At 42.8% G+C, this 20,084-nt stretch overlaps 1 protein-coding gene across 1 annotated transcript in view; it reads right to left on the bottom strand.

Annotated features, from left to right (window-relative positions):
* Positions 1–20,084, bottom strand: part of LOC120057734 (collagen alpha-3(VI) chain-like) — a 72,978-nt gene that overhangs the window by 42,249 nt on the left and 10,645 nt on the right. Inside the window, exons 6-16 of the mRNA XM_039006215.1 lie at positions 15,039–15,212; positions 14,046–14,288; positions 12,532–12,846; positions 11,329–11,928; positions 10,172–10,486; positions 8,969–9,568; positions 8,236–8,832; positions 7,812–8,126; positions 6,978–7,220; positions 5,464–5,778; positions 4,630–4,872 (exon numbers count right to left, since the gene is read on the bottom strand). Of these exons, the coding sequence (XP_038862143.1) occupies positions 4,630–4,872; positions 5,464–5,778; positions 6,978–7,220; positions 7,812–8,126; positions 8,236–8,832; positions 8,969–9,568; positions 10,172–10,486; positions 11,329–11,928; positions 12,532–12,846; positions 14,046–14,288; positions 15,039–15,212 (3,960 nt within the window). The remainder of the gene's footprint in view (positions 1–4,629; positions 4,873–5,463; positions 5,779–6,977; positions 7,221–7,811; positions 8,127–8,235; positions 8,833–8,968; positions 9,569–10,171; positions 10,487–11,328; positions 11,929–12,531; positions 12,847–14,045; positions 14,289–15,038; positions 15,213–20,084) is intronic.

Consider the following 20,084-nt stretch of genomic DNA (forward strand, 5'->3'; position numbering starts at 1 on the left):
CAAGATTCTACAATCTTTTGTCTTGGAAAAGCAACATCAAAGGAAAATATATAATTCAAGTACAGTACTAGTTTGACATTTCAGCCATTTAAAACCTGGGGGGAGCTTTGAAAAATGACTTATTGTTCTTATGTTGGAGAACAATGCCAATCAAAAGAGTGGCGGGACAACCACATGATTCACATGTAGTATCAATAAGCAATTATGGGAAAGTGTTACTGACATCCCTTACCTAAAATGCCAGAATTTCTCCCGGTAGTAATTCTCATTGAAGATAAAAGTTAATTCTCCAATCTATAAAGATCAAAGAATTCGGAAAATGTAAGTGCCAAAGAAGGTTTGAAAGAAATATTTGGCAGCTCTTCAATGTCTGTAGCTTTTGACCCGATGGCAAAGACCATGATACCCTGTTGTTTCAGCACATGAGCAACATTTTTCATTTTATCTCTGGATCTTCCTCCACTCAAAATGACTTAAACCTGTGTAACATCGAGCCAGTGTCTACTTCCAGATGAAGTAGTGAACACATTGTCCTTGATGTACAGGAGGGCGGCCCCGGTGTTGAGAAGTGTCCCTCAGACCTCTAACAGTGTCTAGAATGTCCTTAGTTGTAGCATAAGTATTCAGATAGAAGTGGAGTGAAGTTGAGTTTGTCAGCTACTTTTTCAACAAAATGACGCATATTACATATTAATATCGCTGAAAACAACTGCAACTGATTTAAATGAATGCATTCCAGAAAGTTGAAGTAAATGCCAATGCTGCAAAATTTGAGGCAATTGCCTATTCTAATAGGCAACTAACAAGACTGTGATTAAAGAAGAGTAGAGATCAATGAAATAAAGAATGGAAACGTTTTTTTGACATTGGGTGGTAATAATACCAAGCAAAAGCATGGATGTAAAGTGGAAGTATTCACTCTCAATACTCAAGAACAATCTTTGAAAGTAAGATGTAAGAAGCAAAAATGAGTGAGAGCAATATGAAAGAAGGCTTAAAAACCTCTCTGGGATATGGCCAACATCCAGTGAGGATGCAGAGCGCCAAATTCAAATAAATTACTATAAAAATTTAACTTTCATGAAATCACACATTCAATATACCAAATTAAAGCTACACTTGTTGTGAATCCAGCCAACGTATCAGATTTCAAAACTGCTTTATGGCGAAAGCAAACAATACTATTATCTGAGGATAGCACCCCAGCAAACAATCACAGACCATCATATTTCAACCCTCCCGGCGCGACACAAAATGCAGAAATAATTATATAATTCATGCCTTACATTTGACGAGCTTCTTCTGTTGGCACTCCAATATGATCCATAAACATCACAAATGGTCCTTTTGTTCGATTAATTCAGTCGATATATATCCAAAATGTCCATTTATTTGGCGCGTTTGATCCAGAAAAACACCGGTTCCAACTTGCACAACATGACTACAAAATATCTCAAAAGTTACCTGTAAGCTTTGTCCAAACATTTCAAACTACTTTTCTAATACAACTTTAGGTATTTTTTTACGTAAATAATCGATAAAATTGAAGACGGTATGATCTGTGTTCAATAACGGAGGAAAACAATGTGTAGCATGCTTTCTGGTCACGCGCCTCTAACAAACAGTACACTTCACTGGAGCCTCATTCTGAACATGGCTACTTCTTCATTTCTCAAAGGATAAACCTCAACCAATTTCTAAAGACTGTTGACATCCAGTGGAAGCGTTAGGAACTGCAGGAAGGTCCCTTCGAAATCTGGATTCCCAATGAAATCCCATTGAAAAGAGAGTGACCTCAAAAAAAACAAAATCTGAATGGTTTGTCCTCGGGGTTTTGCCTGCCAAATAAGTTCTGTTATAGTCACAGACAGGATTCAAACAGTTTTAGATACTTCAGAGTGTTTTCTATCCAATACTAATAATAATATGCATATATTAGCTTCTGGGACTGAGTAGGAAGCAGTTTACTCTGGGCACGCTTTTCATCCAAACGTGAAAATGCTGCCCCTGCAAAAAAGAGGCAATTGCCTATTCTAATAGGCAACTAACAAGACTGTGATTAAAGAAGAGTAGAGATCAATGAAATAAAGAATGGAAAAGTTTTCTTGAAATTGGGTGGTAATAATACCAAGCATAAGCATGGATGTAAAGTGGAAGTATTCACTCTCAATATTCAAGAACAATCTTTGAAAGTAAGATGTAAGAAGCAAAAATTCGTAAGAGCAATATGAAAGAAGGCTTAAGCAAGATGTTGGAGGATTTGCCTATGAGGTGGGGACGCCACTAAACAATCCATCTTCACAGTGGTCACCCATTGTCGTTGATGACTTAAAATAATGAGCGGCATTAATTCTTCTAATACTCTAAATACTTCTACGCATTATTTTGGAGAATGTAGATAAAAGCAAATATCTTACTAGGAAAGAGTAGCTGAGTAGATCTAAAAGATTTTAACATCACAAAGCAATTAACTGGTTAAATAGACAGAGGAAAACAAAGAAAATGTTTACCTATCAAACCAGGACTGGAAACTTGAGCAATTGATAATAAAAGCTCCAGCTGCAGGCCTGGCAGGTATGAAAAGTCTTGTGCCATAAGGATGAGCTGTGAATCAGATGTAATTGACTGCATTTCTCTAGTGTCGGCCTGTCTGATGGCAATGCCAATACTCTGTATTCCTTGACCTTTCATATCCAAGGCAGCTTGCCTAACAGTGTCATTTGACCGTCCACCACTCAGCAAAATCAATATCTGAGGGACACCTTCATCACGTCTGCTTCCAGAGGATTTTGTCTCTTACGAATTGGAGGGCTGCCCCTATGTTAATTAAGGGGTCTACCACCTTTGTGCCTCAGAAGTCTGATACTGTCAAGAATGTCCTCCTTTGTGGTGTATGTGTTCAGATAGAAATTAACTTCTTGATCTCTACCGTACTGGACAACAGAAACGCGATCTTTGTCTCCTCCCACATTGAGTTTCCCCACTACTCTCTGAACAAAATCACGCATTGCTGGGAATCCATTCCTTGTGCCATCAGAACCATCCACAAGGAATACCACATCCTTTCTGGAGGTGTGATGATCAACTGAGAAAATAAATAGATTATGTTAATCAGACTGTTGAAATGTGGGGCTTGTGGTCAAATTATACCATCGTTTCTAAGACTCAGCTGACATTTTACTAACACTTCCTGACTCTTAACCTCTCTCGGGTAGGGGGCAGTATTTTCACGTCCGGATGAAAAGCGAGCCCAAAGTAAACTGCCTGTTACTCAGGCCCAGAAGCTAGGATATGTATATCATTGGTAGATTTGGATAGAAACACTCAAAAGTTTCTGAAACTGTTAAAATGATGTTTGTGAGTATAACAGAACTGATATGGCAGGTGAAACCCAGAGGACAAACCATCCCAAAAAAAAAGAAATTTCAGCCTACCACTGTTTTCAATGGCTGTCATTTTTATTATAAGGTGAAATCCTCCCAGATAGCAGTTCCCAGGGCTTCCACTAGATGTCAACAGTCTTTCGAAAGAGTTTCATAATGGTTTTTGGAAAAATGAGCCAGAAAATGTAGTTTTTCTAGGTGGCTCCAATTTTGGATGTAGTGTTTCCAAGCGAGTGGAAGAGAGCACGTTCTTTTGTATTTATCCCCGGTAAAGACAATAACGATTCTCTGTCTTAAATTTGATCATTTATTTACGTATTAGGGTACCTAAGGTTTGATTATAAACATTGTTTAACTTGTTTGGAAAAGTTTATTAGTAACGTTTGGGATTCATTTTGTATGCATTTTGATGGAGGGAAACTGGTTGGATTATTGACTGAAGAGCGCCAGCTAAACTGAGTTTTTATGGATATAAAGAAGGACATTATCAAACAAAAGGACCATTTGTGATGTATCTGGGACCTTTTGGAGTGCCAACAGAAGAAGATCATCAAAGGTAAGGCATTAATTATATCGCATTTTCTGAAATATGTGGCGCACCTGCCTGCTTGAAATATGTTTTTCATGCTTTTGTATGCGGGGAGCTGTCCTCGGATAATCACATGGTGTGCTATCGCCGTAAAGCCTATTTGAAATCTGACACAGCAGCTGGATTGAAAAGAAGTTAAGCTTTATTTTGATGTATCACACTTGTGATTTTATGAAAGTTAAATATTTATAATTCTGTAGTTCGAATTTCAAGCTCAAAAAATTTCACCGGATGTTGGCCAGGTGGGACGCTACCGTCTCACCTGCCCATAAGAAGATAATTAACAGTGATGACACATACCTAAATCTGTTGTCGATTCTGGCGTAACGTCAATAACAACTGTCTCCACCGAGGACAGAAGTTGCTGCTGGATGTTTGGAAGGTCAGTGAAGTCAGAGACAGACAGAGCGTAACTGGGATCATGTGATATCCTCTGCAATTCTCTGCTATCAGAGCTCCTTGTTCCAATTCCAAAGATCAAGACCCCAAGCTCCTTCAGAGCAGAAGCTGGAGTGTCAACATTGTCAGAGGACCTTCCACCACTCAGCAGAATCAGTAACTGTGGAACACCTTCAGTGCGTCGACTTCCGGAGGAGGCAGTAAAGACATTGTCTCTCACGTACTGGAGAGCTGCTCCAGTGTTGAGAGGTCTCCCACCTTTGTGTCTCAGACCTCTTACAGTGTCGAGAATCTCTCCTTTTGTTGTGTATGTGTTCAGATAGAATTGGGCGGCTGGATCTCTACTGTACTGGACCACAGCCACGCGATCTTTGTTCTCATCCACACCGAGTGTCTCCACTACTCTTTGAACAAAGTCCCGCATTGCTGGGAATCCACTCCTAGTGCCATCAGATCCATCCAGCAAGAACACGACATCCCTCCTGGGAGCCTGACTCTCAACTAGAGAATGTGAATGTTCAGAAAAAGAGTTTTATTAAATGATGCATAGGTAAGGGAAACACAGGACAAAGCTGCTTCCTTCACATGACAGTCATCCCTTTCCCTAATCTCAAACAACCATTCAAAGAAAGTGGCAATGTGTGCATTGGACTGAGTGCTATCATAGAGAACATTCCTAGAGAGGTACGAAATAAATCCAACATGAAAGGCCTCGGGAGGCATCTACCTAAAATGTCAAAGCTATCAAATACTCAAATCCTGATGTAAGAGTGCAAATGGAACTGATCAAAACCATATTTTTCTTACCTAGAATTGTTGGTGTCATGGTTGTGACCTGTACAATGACAGTGCTCATAGCAGAAAGAAGCTGCTGTTGGACGTTGGGGAGGTCAGTAAATTCAGACACGGAAAGAGCATAACTGGGGTCATAGGATATTTTTTGTAATTCTCTGCTATCAGAGCTCCTTGTTCCAATTCCAAACACCAAGACACCAAGCTCCTTGAGAGCAGACGCTGGTGTATCTACATTGTCAAAGGACCTTCCACCATTCAGCAGTATCAGAATCTGTGGAACACCTTCAAGGCGCCTACTTCCGGAGGAGGCAGTAAAGACATTGTCCCTGACATACTGGAGAGCTGCCCCAGTGTTGAGGGGTCTCCCTCCTTTGTGCCTCAGGCCTTTTACGGTGTCCACAACATCTTCCTTGGTTGTGTAAGTGTTCAGATAGAAGTGGGCCTCTGAATCTCTGCTATACTGGACCACAGAGACTCGATCTCTGTTCTCCTCCACAGTGAGTTTCTCTACCACTCTTTGAACAAAGTCACGCATTGCTGGAAAGCCATTCCTAGTGCCATCAGAACCATCCAGCAGGAATACTACATCCTTTCTGGCAATGCTTTGGTCCACTAAGAGTTTCAGAAACAAAACAGAAAATATGTTAACATTGCTTCAATGAACCTGAGACTGAAATATGTGTGTTGCTTTAGTTGTCCTAGATAACGCATCCGTTCTTACCTACGACTGTCGGGGTTATGGGTGTGGCCTCAACTTGTACAGTTATGAGTGAGGAGAAAAACTGCTCCTGGACGCTGGGGAGGTCAGTGAATTCAGAAACAGACTGGGAAAAACTAGGATCAGTGGCAATCCTTTGAACCTCTCTGCTGGAATTTCTGGTTCCAATGCCAAAGATCAAGACCCCACTCTCTTTCAGGGCAGAAGCTGGTATGTCAACATTATCACTGGACCTTCCCCCACTCAGCAGTATCAGCATCTGAGGGACGCCCTCTTGGCTTCTGCTTCCAGAGGAGGCAGTAAGGACGTTGTCCCTTACGTATTGGAGGGCTGCCCCAGTGTTAAGGGGTCTACCTCCTCTGTGCCTCAGACTTCTCACAGTGTTAAGAATGTCCTCCTTTGTGGTGTATGTGTTCAGATAGAAATTAACTTCTTGATCTCTACCGTACTGGACAACAGAAACGCGGTCTTTGTCTCCTCCCACATTGAGTTTCCCCACTACTCTCTGAACAAAATCACGCATTGCTGGGAATCCATTCCTTGTGCCATCAGAACCATCCACAAGGAATACCACATCCTTTCTGGAGGTGTCATGATCAACTGAGAAAATAAATAGATTATGTTAATCAGACTGTTGAAATGTGGGGCTTGTGGTCAAATTACATCGTCGTTTCTAAGACTCAGCTGACATTTTACTAACACTTCCTGACTCTCAATTAACAGTGATGACACATACCTAAATCTGTTGTCGATTCTGGCGTAACGTCAATAACAACTGCCTCCACCGAGGACAGAAGTTGCTGCTGGATGTTTGGAAGGTCAGTGAAGTCAGAGACAGACAGAGCGTAACTGGGATCATGTGATATCCTCTGCAATTCTCTGCTATCAGAGCTCCTTGTTCCAATTCCAAAGATCAAGACCCCAAGCTCCTTCAGAGCAGAAGCTGGAGTGTCAACATTGTCAGAGGACCTTCCACCACTCAGCAGAATCAGTAACTGTGGAACACCTTCAGTGCGTCGACTTCCGGAGGAGGCAGTAAAGACATTGTCTCTCACGTACTGGAGAGCTGCTCCAGTGTTGAGAGGTCTCCCACCTTTGTGTCTCAGACCTCTTACAGTGTCGAGAATCTCTCCTTTTGTTGTGTATGTGTTCAGATAGAATTGGGCGGCTGGATCTCTACTGTACTGGACCACAGCCACGCGATCTTTGTTCTCATCCACACCGAGTGTCTCCACTACTCTTTGAACAAAGTCCCGCATTGCTGGGAATCCACTCCTAGTGCCATCAGATCCATCCAGCAAGAACACGACATCCCTCCTGGGAGCCTGACTCTCAACTAGAGAATGTGAATGTTCAGAAAAAGAGTTTTATTAAATGATGCATAGGTAAGGGAAACACAGGACAAAGCTGCTTCCTTCACATGACAGTCATCCCTTTCCCTAATCTCAAACAACCATTCAAAGAAAGTGGCAATGTGTGCATTGGACTGAGTGCTATCATAGAGAACATTCCTAGAGAGGTACGAAATAAATCCAACATGAAAGGCCTCGGGAGGCATCTACCTAAAATGTCAAAGCTATCAAATACTCAAATCCTGATGTAAGAGTGCAAATGGAACTGATCAAAACCATATTTTTCTTACCTAGAATTGTTGGTGTCATGGTTGTGACCTGTACAATGACAGTGCTCATAGCAGAAAGAAGCTGCTGTTGGACGTTGGGGAGGTCAGTAAATTCAGACACGGAAAGAGCATAACTGGGGTCATAGGATATTTTTTGTAATTCTCTGCTATCAGAGCTCCTTGTTCCAATTCCAAACACCAAGACACCAAGCTCCTTGAGAGCAGACGCTGGTGTATCTACATTGTCAAAGGACCTTCCACCATTCAGCAGTATCAGAATCTGTGGAACACCTTCAAGGCGCCTACTTCCGGAGGAGGCAGTAAAGACATTGTCCCTGACATACTGGAGAGCTGCCCCAGTGTTGAGGGGTCTCCCTCCTTTGTGCCTCAGGCCTTTTACGGTGTCCACAACGTCTTCCTTGGTTGTGTAAGTGTTCAGATAGAAGTGGGCCTCTGATTCTCTGCTATACTGGACCACAGAGACTCGATCTCTGTTCTCCTCCACAGTGAGTTTCTCTACCACTCTTTGAACAAAGTCACGCATTGCTGGAAAGCCATTCCTAGTGCCATCAGAACCATCCAGCAGGAATACTACATCCTTTCTGGCAATGCTTTGGTCCACTAAGAGTTTCAGAAACAAAACAGAAAATATGTTAACATTGCTTCAATGAACCTGAGACTGAAATATGTGTGTTGCTTTAGTTGTCCTAGATAACGCATCCGTTCTTACCTACGACTGTCGGGGTTATGGGTGTGGCCTCAACTTGTACAGTTATGAGTGAGGAGAAAAACTGCTCCTGGACGCTGGGGAGGTCAGTGAATTCAGAAACAGACTGGGAAAAACTAGGATCAGTGGCAATCCTTTGAACCTCTCTGCTGGAATTTCTGGTTCCAATGCCAAAGATCAAGACCCCACTCTCTTTCAGGGCAGAAGCTGGTATGTCAACATTATCACTGGACCTTCCCCCACTCAGCAGTATCAGCATCTGAGGGACGCCCTCTTGGCTTCTGCTTCCAGAGGAGGCAGTAAGGACGTTGTCCCTTACGTATTGGAGGGCTGCCCCAGTGTTAAGGGGTCTACCTCCTCTGTGCCTCAGACTTCTCACAGTGTTAAGAATGTCCTCCTTTGTGGTGTATGTGTTCAGATAGAAATGAACTTCTTGATCTCTACCGTACTGGACAACAGAAACGCGGTCTTTGTCTCCTCCCACATTGAGTTTCCCCACTACTCTCTGAACAAAATCACGCATTGCTGGGAATCCATTCCTTGTGCCATCAGAACCATCCACAAGGAATACCACATCCTTTCTGGAGGTGTCATGATCAACTGAGAAAATAAATAGATTATGTTAATCAGACTGTTGAAATGTGGGGCTTGTGGTCAAATTACACCGTCGTTTCTAAGACTCAGCTGACATTTTACTAACACTTCCTGACTCTCAATTAACAGTGATGACACATACCTAAATCTGTTGTCGATTCTGGCGTAACGTCAATAACAACTGCCTCCACCGAGGACAGAAGTTGCTGCTGGATGTTTGGAAGGTCAGTGAAGTCAGAGACAGACAGAGCGTAACTGGGATCATGTGATATCCTCTGCAATTCTCTGCTATCAGAGCTCCTTGTTCCAATTCCAAAGATCAAGACCCCAAGCTCCTTCAGAGCAGAAGCTGGAGTGTCAACATTGTCAGAGGACCTTCCACCACTCAGCAGAATCAGTAACTGTGGAACACCTTCAGTGCGTCGACTTCCGGAGGAGGCAGTAAAGACATTGTCTCTCACGTACTGGAGAGCTGCTCCAGTGTTGAGAGGTCTCCCACCTTTGTGTCTCAGACCTCTTACAGTGTCGAGAATCTCTCCTTTTGTTGTGTATGTGTTCAGATAGAATTGGGCGGCTGGATCTCTACTGTACTGGACCACAGCCACGCGATCTTTGTTCTCATCCACACCGAGTGTCTCCACTACTCTTTGAACAAAGTCCCGCATTGCTGGGAATCCACTCCTAGTGCCATCAGATCCATCCAGCAAGAACACGACATCCCTCCTGGGAGCCTGACTCTCAACTAGAGAATGTGAATGTTCAGAAAAAGAGTTTTATTAAATGATGCATAGGTAAGGGAAACACAGGACAAAGCTGCTTCCTTCACATGACAGTCATCCCTTTCCCTAATCTCAAACAACCATTCAAAGAAAGTGGCAATGTGTGCATTGGACTGAGTGCTATCATAGAGAACATTCCTAGAGAGGTACGAAATAAATCCAACATGAAAGGCCTCGGGAGGCATCTACCTAAAATGTCAAAGCTATCAAATACTCAAATCCTGATGTAAGAGTGCAAATGGAACTGATCAAAACCATATTTTTCTTACCTAGAATTGTTGGTATTACTGTTGTTGTCATGGTTGTGACCTGTACAATGACAGTGCTCATAGCAGAAAGAAGCTGCTGTTGGACGTTGGGGAGGTCAGTAAATTCAGACACGGAAAGAGCATAACTGGGGTCATAGGATATTTTTTGTAATTCTCTGCTATCAGAGCTCCTTGTTCCAATTCCAAACACCAAGACACCAAGCTCCTTGAGAGAGGACGCTGGTGTATCTACATTGTCAAAGGACCTTCCACCATTCAGCAGTATCAGAATCTGTGGAACACCTTCAAGGCGCCTACTTCCGGAGGAGGCAATAAAGACATTGTCCTTGACATACTGGAGAGCTGCCCCAGTGTTGAGGGGTCTCCCTCCTTTGTGCCTCAGGCCTTTTACGGTGTCCACAACGTCTTCCTTTGTTGTGTAAGTGTTCAGATAGAAGTGGGCCTCTGATTCTCTGCTATACTGGACCACAGAGACTCGATCTCTGTTCTCCTCCACAGTGAGTTTCTCTACCACTCTTTGAACAAAGTCACGCATTGCTGGAAAGCCATTCCTAGTGCCATCAGAACCATCCAGAAGGAATACTACATCCTTTCTGGCAATGCTTTGGTCCACTAAGAGTTTCAGAAACAAAACAGAAAATATGTTAACATTGCTTCAATGAACCTGAGACTGAAATATGTGTGTTGCTTTAGTTGTCCTAGATAACGCATCCGTTCTTACCTATGACTGTCGGGGTTATGGGTATGGCCTCAACTTGTACAGTTATGAGTGAGGAGAAAAACTGCTCCTGGACGCTGGGGAGGTCAGTGAATTCAGAAACAGACTGGGAAAAACTAGGATCAGTGGCAATCCTTTGAACCTCTCTGCTGGAATTTCTGGTTCCAATGCCAAAGATCAAGACCCCACTCTCTTTCAGGGCAGAAGCTGGTATGTCAACATTATCACTGGACCTTCCCCCACTCAGCAGTATCAGCATCTGAGGGACGCCCTCTTGGCTTCTGCTTCCAGAGGAGGCAGTAAGGACGTTGTCCCTTACGTATTGGAGGGCTGCCCCAGTGTTAAGGGGTCTACCTCCTCTGTGCCTCAGACTTCTCACAGTGTTAAGAATGTCCTCCTTTGTGGTGTATGTGTTCAGATAGAAATTAACTTCTTGATCTCTACCGTACTGGACAACAGAAACGCGGTCTTTGTCTCCTCCCACATTGAGTTTCCCCACTACTCTCTGAACAAAATCACGCATTGCTGGGAATCCATTCCTTGTGCCATCAGAACCATCCACAAGGAATACCACATCCTTTCTGGAGGTGTCATGATCAACTGAGAAAATAAATAGATTATGTTAATCAGACTGTTGAAATGTGGGGCTTGTGGTCAAATTACACCGTCGTTTCTAAGACTCAGCTGACATTTTACTAACACTTCCTGACTCTCAATTAACAGTGATGACACATACCTAAATCTGTTGTCGATTCTGGCGTAACGTCAATAACAACTGCCTCCACCGAGGACAGAAGTTGCTGCTGGATGTTTGGAAGGTCAGTGAAGTCAGAGACAGACAGAGCGTAACTGGGATCATGTGATATCCTCTGCAATTCTCTGCTATCAGAGCTCCTTGTTCCAATTCCAAAGATCAAGACCCCAAGCTCCTTCAGAGCAGAAGCTGGAGTGTCAACATTGTCAGAGGACCTTCCACCACTCAGCAGAATCAGTAACTGTGGAACACCTTCAGTGCGTCGACTTCCGGAGGAGGCAGTAAAGACATTGTCTCTCACGTACTGGAGAGCTGCTCCAGTGTTGAGAGGTCTCCCACCTTTGTGTCTCAGACCTCTTACAGTGTCGAGAATCTCTCCTTTTGTTGTGTATGTGTTCAGATAGAATTGGGCGGCTGGATCTCTACTGTACTGGACCACAGCCACGCGATCTTTGTTCTCATCCACACCGAGTGTCTCCACTACTCTTTGAACAAAGTCCCGCATTGCTGGGAATCCACTCCTAGTGCCATCAGATCCATCCAGCAAGAACACGACATCCCTCCTGGGAGCCTGACTCTCAACTAGAGAATGTGAATGTTCAGAAAAAGAGTTTTATTAAATGATGCATAGGTAAGGGAAACACAGGACAAAGCTGCTTCCTTCACATGACAGTCATCCCTTTCCCTAATCTCAAACAACCATTCAAAGAAAGTGGCAATGTGTGCATTGGACTGAGTGCTATCATAGAGAACATTCCTAGAGAGGTACGAAATAAATCCAACATGAAAGGCCTCGGGAGGCATCTACCTAAAATGTCAAAGCTATCAAATACTCAAATCCTGATGTAAGAGTGCAAATGGAACTGATCAAAACCATATTTTTCTTACCTAGAATTGTTGGTATTACTGTTGTTGTCATGGTTGTGACCTGTACAATGACAGTGCTCATAGCAGAAAGAAGCTGCTGTTGGACGTTGGGGAGGTCAGCAAATTCAGACACGGAAAGAGCATAACTGGGGTCATAGGATATTTTTTGTAATTCTCTGCTATCAGAGCTCCTTGTTCCAATTCCAAACACCAAGACACCAAGCTCCTTGAGAGCAGACGCTGGTGTATCTACATTGTCAAAGGACCTTCCACCATTCAGCAGTATCAGAATCTGTGGAACACCTTCAAGGCGCCTACTTCCGGAGGAGGCAATAAAGACATTGTCCCTGACATACTGGAGAGCTGCCCCAGTGTTGAGGGGTCTCCCTCCTTTGTGCCTCAGGCCTTTTACGGTGTCCACAACGTCTTCCTTTGTTGTGTAAGTGTTCAGATAGAAGTGGGCCTCTGATTCTCTGCTATACTGGACCACAGAGACTCGATCTCTGTTCTCCTCCACAGTGAGTTTCTCTACCACTCTTTGAACAAAGTCACGCATTGCTGGAAAGCCATTCCTAGTGCCATCAGAACCATCCAGCAGGAATACTACATCCTTTCTGGCAATGCTTTGGTCCACTAAGAGTTTCAGAAACAAAACAGAAAATATGTTAACATTGCTTCAATGAACCTGAGACTGAAATATGTGTGTTGCTTTAGTTGTCCTAGATAACGCATCCGTTCTTACCTATGACTGTCGGGGTTATGGGTATGGCCTCAACTTGTACAGTTATGAGTGAGGAGAAAAACTGCTCCTGGACGCTGGGGAGGTCAGTGAATTCAGAAACAGACTGGGAAAAACTAGGATCAGTGGCAATCCTTTGAACCTCTCTGCTGGAATTTCTGGTTCCAATGCCAAAGATCAAGACCCCACTCTCTTTCAGGGCAGAAGCTGGTATGTCAACATTATCACTGGACCTTCCCCCACTCAGCAGTATCAGCATCTGAGGGACGCCCTCTTGGCTTCTGCTTCCAGAGGAGGCAGTAAGGACGTTGTCCCTTACGTATTGGAGGGCTGCCCCAGTGTTAAGGGGTCTACCTCCTCTGTGCCTCAGACTTCTCACAGTGTTAAGAATGTCCTCCTTTGTGGTGTATGTGTTCAGATAGAAATTAACTTCTTGATCTCTACCGTACTGGACAACAGAAACGCGGTCTTTGTCTCCTCCCACATTGAGTTTCCCCACTACTCTCTGAACAAAATCACGCATTGCTGGGAATCCATTCCTTGTGCCATCAGAACCATCCACAAGGAATACCACATCCTTTCTGGAGGTGTCATGATCAACTGAGAAAATAAATAGATTATGTTAATCAGACTGTTGAAATGTGGGGCTTGTGGTCAAATTACACCGTCGTTTCTAAGACTCAGCTGACATTTTACTAACACTTCCTGACTCTCAATTAACAGTGATGACACATACCTAAATCTGTTGTCGATTCTGGCGTAACGTCAATAACAACTGCCTCCACCGAGGACAGAAGTTGCTGCTGGATGTTTGGAAGGTCAGTGAAGTCAGAGACAGACAGAGCGTAACTGGGATCATGTGATATCCTCTGCAATTCTCTGCTATCAGAGCTCCTTGTTCCAATTCCAAAGATCAAGACCCCAAGCTCCTTCAGAGCAGAAGCTGGAGTGTCAACATTGTCAGAGGACCTTCCACCACTCAGCAGAATCAGTAACTGTGGAACACCTTCAGTGCGTCGACTTCCGGAGGAGGCAGTAAAGACATTGTCTCTCACGTACTGGAGAGCTGCTCCAGTGTTGAGAGGTCTCCCACCTTTGTGTCTCAGACCTCTTACAGTGTCCAGAATCTCTCCTTTTGTTGTGTATGTGTTCAGATAGAATTGGGCGGCTGGATCTCTACTGTACTGGACCACAGCCACGCGATCTTTGTTCTCATCCACACCGAGTGTCTCCACTACTCTTTGAACAAAGTCCCGCATTGCTGGGAATCCACTCCTAGTGCCATCAGATCCATCCAGCAAGAACACGACATCCCTCCTGGGAGCCTGACTCTCAACTAGAGAATGTGAATGTTCAGAAAAAGAGTTTTATTAAATGATGCATAGGTAAGGGAAACACAGGACAAAGCTGCTTCCTTCACATGACAGTCATCCCTTTCCCTAATCTCAAACAACCATTCAAAGAAAGTGGCAATGTGTGCATTGGACTGAGTGCTATCATAGAGAACATTCCTAGAGAGGTACGAAATAAATCCAACATGAAAGGCCTCGGGAGGCATCTACCTAAAATGTCAAAGCTATCAAATACTCAAATCCTGATGTAAGAGTGCAAATGGATCTGATCAAGACCATATTTTTCTTACCTAGAATTGTTGGTGTCATGGTTGTGACCTGTACAATGACAGTGCTCATAGCAGAAAGAAGCTGCTGTTGGACGTTGGGGAGGTCAGCAAATTCAGACACGGAAAGAGCATAACTGGGGTCATAGGATATTTTTTGTAATTCTCTGCTATCAGAGCTCCTTGTTCCAATTCCAATCACCAAGACACCAAGCTCCTTGAGAGCAGATGCTGGTGCATCCACATTGTCTCTTGACCGTCCACTACTAATCAGAATTAGTATTTGTTTCACCCCCTCCAAGTGTCTACTCCCAGAGGAGCTTGTTAAGACATTTTCTTTCACAAACTTCAGAGCTGCTCCAGTATTAAGGGGTCTTCCTCCTTTATGTGAGAGTCCCCTCACAGAGTTCAACATGTCTTCCTTTCTCAGAAATGAATTCAAATAAAAATGTGCCACTGCCAAGTTACTAAATTGTACCACTGCCACTCTGTCATTGTTTTCTTCCACTTTGAGATTTTCAATGATTTTGTGGAGGAAATCACGAATTGCTGGGAATTCTTTTCTGGTGTTATCTGATCCATCCAGAAGAAACACAATATCTCTCCTATTTCCGTCATTTCCCACTGTTTCCACTGTTTCCACTGTCCAATAAACCATAAATTAATGCAATACATGAAACAATTCAATAAAAAACATATGACCTGTTTAAAACTTAAATAATTGATGTTGTTCTTTTCAAAAATCAAATAAAGAGAATCAACGTTTACAGTAAGTCGCCAGTACAGTTTAATATTTCTTACCAACTCTAGTTTCCTCTTGTGGTCTCACTTGAGCAAGATGTGTCTCCAAATTTTTCTGGATGTTTTGAAGGTTTGCAAAATCCGGGACTGAATAAGAATAATTTGGAAGAGATGATATCGATTGCATTTCAACCAAATCAGTCATCCTTGATCCAATTGCAAACGTTACAACCCCCAAAGTCTTGAGTGCCCTGGAAGGACCTCGAGGAGAATCTCTAGATCTGCCACCAGTCAGCAGCACTAGGATCTGTTGAGCACCCTCATGACGTCGACTTCCAGCATTATTAGTAAAGACATTGTCCTTCACAAACTGGAGGGCTGTGCCAGTATATTGAGGCCTCCCGCCTTTTGGTCTTAGATTTCTGACTGCTTTAAGCACATCATCTCTAGTCTTGTACGCATTCAGGTCAAAGTTCACTGCTGCACTGTTGCTGTACTGCACAACAGCAACTTGATCTTTTCCCTGGTCCACATCAAACTTTTCCACCACTTTCGCAACAAACTCTCGTATTTCTGTGAATCTACTCCTAACATCATCAGATCCATCAAGGAGGAAAACAATGTCTCTTTTCACACTGGGGCCTTGAACTAGAATGAAAAATTCAACTAAAATCAGCAAATTGTGCACGGTACATAATATACATTTCATGCTACAGTATAAGCTACATACTATATTTATTTTTTTTAATGATTGAAAAACAACTTATTTTATAAATATTTTCCAAGAAATCGCTTGATGTTGTACTCTGTTTCACTCACCTAAGCCTGGTCTTGCTGCATCTTTGTGAGAGACAATTGCTGAGAGTAACTGCTGTCTAACAAGAGAGAGGTCAGAAAACTCTCTGAGAATATATGCCTGATTAGGACTGTACGCAATATTCTGCATCTCCGCTCCATCTGCGTCTTTGACCCCAACAGTCAAAAGCACAATTCCAGCTGCCTTCAGACTCTCAGATGGAACCAGAACATCATCCTGGGATTTCTCCCCACTTAGCAGTATCAGGATCTGAGGAATGCCCTCTTGGAGTCTGCTTCCAGAGGAGGCAGTAAATATATTGTTTTTAACAAAATCAAGAGCTTCCCCAGTGTTGAGGGACCTTCCTCCTTCAATATTGATATTGCGTACTTGTGCCAGGATATCACTCTTCGATGAGTATGTGTTCAATAGGAAATTAGTGGTGGGTTTGTCACTGTACTGGATCACAGCAACATGTGTTTTGTCAGGCCCAATTTCTAGATGTTCAACAAATTGGCCAAGAAAATCACGTATTGATTGGACACTTTCTCGCATCTTATCAGATCCATCAAGTAGAAATACAACATCGACCCCATCCACCATTTGGATATCTGATGTCAACAAAGTGGAATTGTCTGAAATGAGCAAAAATAATAATTAGGTCCATATATACTGCACATCTGTTCTGAAATCAAATGGTTTTGTATTCAACAGTATGTCAATGCTGCTCTCTAATACTGTGATTTGTAATACATTCTCAGTAAACTACTGTAAATGTATTACAATCTTTGATTAAAAAATCCTTAAGTGACAGTGAAATATACACTACCGTTCAAAAGTTTGGGGTCAATTATAAATATCCTTGTTTTTGAAAGAAAAGCACATTTTTTTGTCCATGAAAATAACATCAAATTGATCTGAAATACAGTGTAGACTTTGTTAATGTTGTAAATGACAATTGTAGCTGGAAATGGCAGATTTTTTATGGAATATCTACATAGGCGTACAGCGGCCCATTATCAGCAACCATCACTCCTGTGTTCCAATGGCACGTTGTGATAGCTAATCCAAGTTGATCATATTAAAAGGTTAATTGATCATTAGAAAACCCTTTTGCAATTATGTTAGCACAGCTGAAGACTGTTCTGCTGATTGAAGAAGCAATACAACTGGCCTTCTTTAGACTAGTTGAGTATCTGGAGCATCAGCATTTGTGGGTTTGAGTACAGGCTCAAAATGGCTAGAAACAAATAACTTTCTTCTGAAACTCATCAGTCTATTCTTGTTCTGAGAAATGAAGGCTACTCCATGCGAGAAATTGCCAAGAAATGTAAGATCTGGTACAATGCTGTGTACTACTCCCTTCACAGAACAGCGCAAACTGGCTATAACCAGAATAGAAAGAGGAATGGGAGGCCCTGGGGCACAACTGAGCAAGAGGACAAGTACATTAGAGTGTCTAGAAGGCCAGCATCCTGGAGTCGCCTCGTCACTGTTGACATTGAGACTGGTGTTTTGCGGGTACTATTAAATGAAGCTGCTAGTTGAGGACTTGTGAAGCATCTGTTTCTCAAAATAGACACTCTAATGTACTTGTCCTCTTGCTCAGTTGTGCCCCGGGGCCTCCCACTCCTCTTTCTCTACTGGTTAGAGCCAGTTTGCACTTGAATTAGCTAACACAATGTGCAGGAGTGATGGTTGCTGATAACGGGCTGCTGTACACCTATGTAGATTTACAACATTTACAATGTCTACACTGTATTTCTGATCAATTATATGTTATTTTAATGGACAAAAATTGTGCTTTTCTTTCAAAAACAAGGACATTTCTAACTGATCCCAAACTTGAACGGTAGAGTATCTTAATAATCTTACCAAGGACAGTTGAAATATCAGGTGTTTCCTTAACACCACTCATTACAGCAGCCACGGAAGAGTGTATCCCGTCAAGCTCGTTAAAATTGGCAACAGAAAAAGAGTGTGCTGGTGTAAAAGATATGCTTTGTAACTCCAATGTATCAGCATTCCTTGTTCCAAAGCTAAATGTTCTTACTCCATCCCCTCTCAATGACTGCGCAGGTCCCCTTAAGTCATTACTAGATCTCCCACCACTGAAAACAAATAGATATTGAGGCACACCCTCTGCACGTCTGCCTCCAGCTGAAGCAGTAAAGACAGTGTCTCTCACAAACTGCAGGGCTGTGCCAGTGTTGAGGAGTCTTCCAACTTTGTGCCTCATGGATCTTATTGAATTAAGCACATCATTTTTCGAAGAGTATGAATTCAGATAGAAATTGGGTGTGGCATCCCGGCTGTACTGAACAAGGGCCACCCGGTCGCCATTTTCCTCCACATTAAGACTCTCCACTACTTTCTCTGCAAAGCGGCGAATCCCAGCAAAGCCAGTACTAGAGTCGTCAGATCCGTCAATGAGAAATACAACATCCTTTTTGTCAGATTCTGAAATGAAGGTAAAGAATGGTTGCAGAGAGAAAGGAAAGACACTTTTCTGAGAGGGCACAGAAGCAAGGTCATTGCTAGCATAACCTTATTCTTTTAAGGAGAAACACCTTAGACACACATCTATATTTTCCTCAAAGGACATGTAATAACATAGATAAGATCCTTTACCAGAACACAGAGAACACATCCCACTACAGAAAAATAGAAATGGCTACAGCTTACCAAAATGCATGGTAGGGGCAGTTGGCACTGGTTGATGGGATACTGCTGTTAACAATGACAACAATTCTCCCTGAATTGTGGGAAGGTCTTCGAAATCAGTAATAGAAAGGGCGTAACTAGGTTCATGAGATATCGTTTGTAGTTCAAGTGTGTCGGCATCTCCTGTGCCAATACCAATTGAAATGACTCCCATTTCTTTGAGCTTTGTGACAGGGGTTCTGATATCATCTCTGGATCTTCCACCACTCAGCAGTATCAGTATCTGTGGAACACCTTGCAGGCTTCTACTTCCATTGGAGGCAGTAAACACATTGCCGCTCACGTACTGGAGAGCTGCTCCAGTATTTAGAGGACTTCCTCCTTTGTGCCTCAGACCTCTTACGGCATCAAGAACTAAATCTTTTTTTGAATGCATACCCAACTTGAAATTGACCTCTGCTGTGTCACTGTATTGAACCACAGACACATGATCTTTGTTCCCATCTACATTGAGTTTTTCCACAACTCTCTGAATAAAGTCTTGAATATCTGGAAATCTTCTTCGGGAATCATCAGAACCATCAAGTAAAAATACAATGTCCCTCCTGGTATCATTTGATGCATCTATAAGCATTTATAAAATGGGTTAATAACATTTTGCATATACATTAAGGGAATTCAATAAACTGTGAAATGAAATACATCAATATTATACTAACTGAATTGACCAACTACAGCATAACTGATGATTGCAGTCTTACCTATTAATGTTGTCGGCAAGTTAGTAGCGGTCATTTCAACTCTCTCAACAGCAGATATTACTTGCTGTTGAATGTTTGGGAGATCGTTGTAATGTGTAGCAGAGAAAGCATAGCTAGGTTCATATGAAATCGTTTGAAGCTCAAGTATATCGGCATTCCTCACTCCAACCACTATTGCCATGACACCAATTTCTTTCAAGTTTGTAACAGCATTTCTAACATCATCATTGGACCTTCCCCCACTCAATAGAACCAGAATTTGAGGGATGCCCTCTTGGCGTCTGCTTCCGGAGGAGGCAATAAAGACATTGTCCGTGACATACTGGAGAGCTGCCCCAGTGTTGAGGGGTCTCCCTCCTTTGTGCCTCAGGCCTCTTACAGCGTCAACAACATCTTCCTTTGTTGTGTAAGTGTTCAGATAGAATTGGGCCTCTGGTTCTCTGCTATACTGGACCACAGAGACTCGATCTTTGTTCTCCTCCACAGTGAGTTTCTCCACTACTCTTTGCACAAAGTCACGCATAGCCTCAAATCCATTTAGAGTTTCATCAG

This window comes from Salvelinus namaycush, chromosome 13 (assembly GCF_016432855.1).
Source record: "Salvelinus namaycush isolate Seneca chromosome 13, SaNama_1.0, whole genome shotgun sequence".
NCBI lineage: Eukaryota > Metazoa > Chordata > Actinopteri > Salmoniformes > Salmonidae > Salvelinus > Salvelinus namaycush.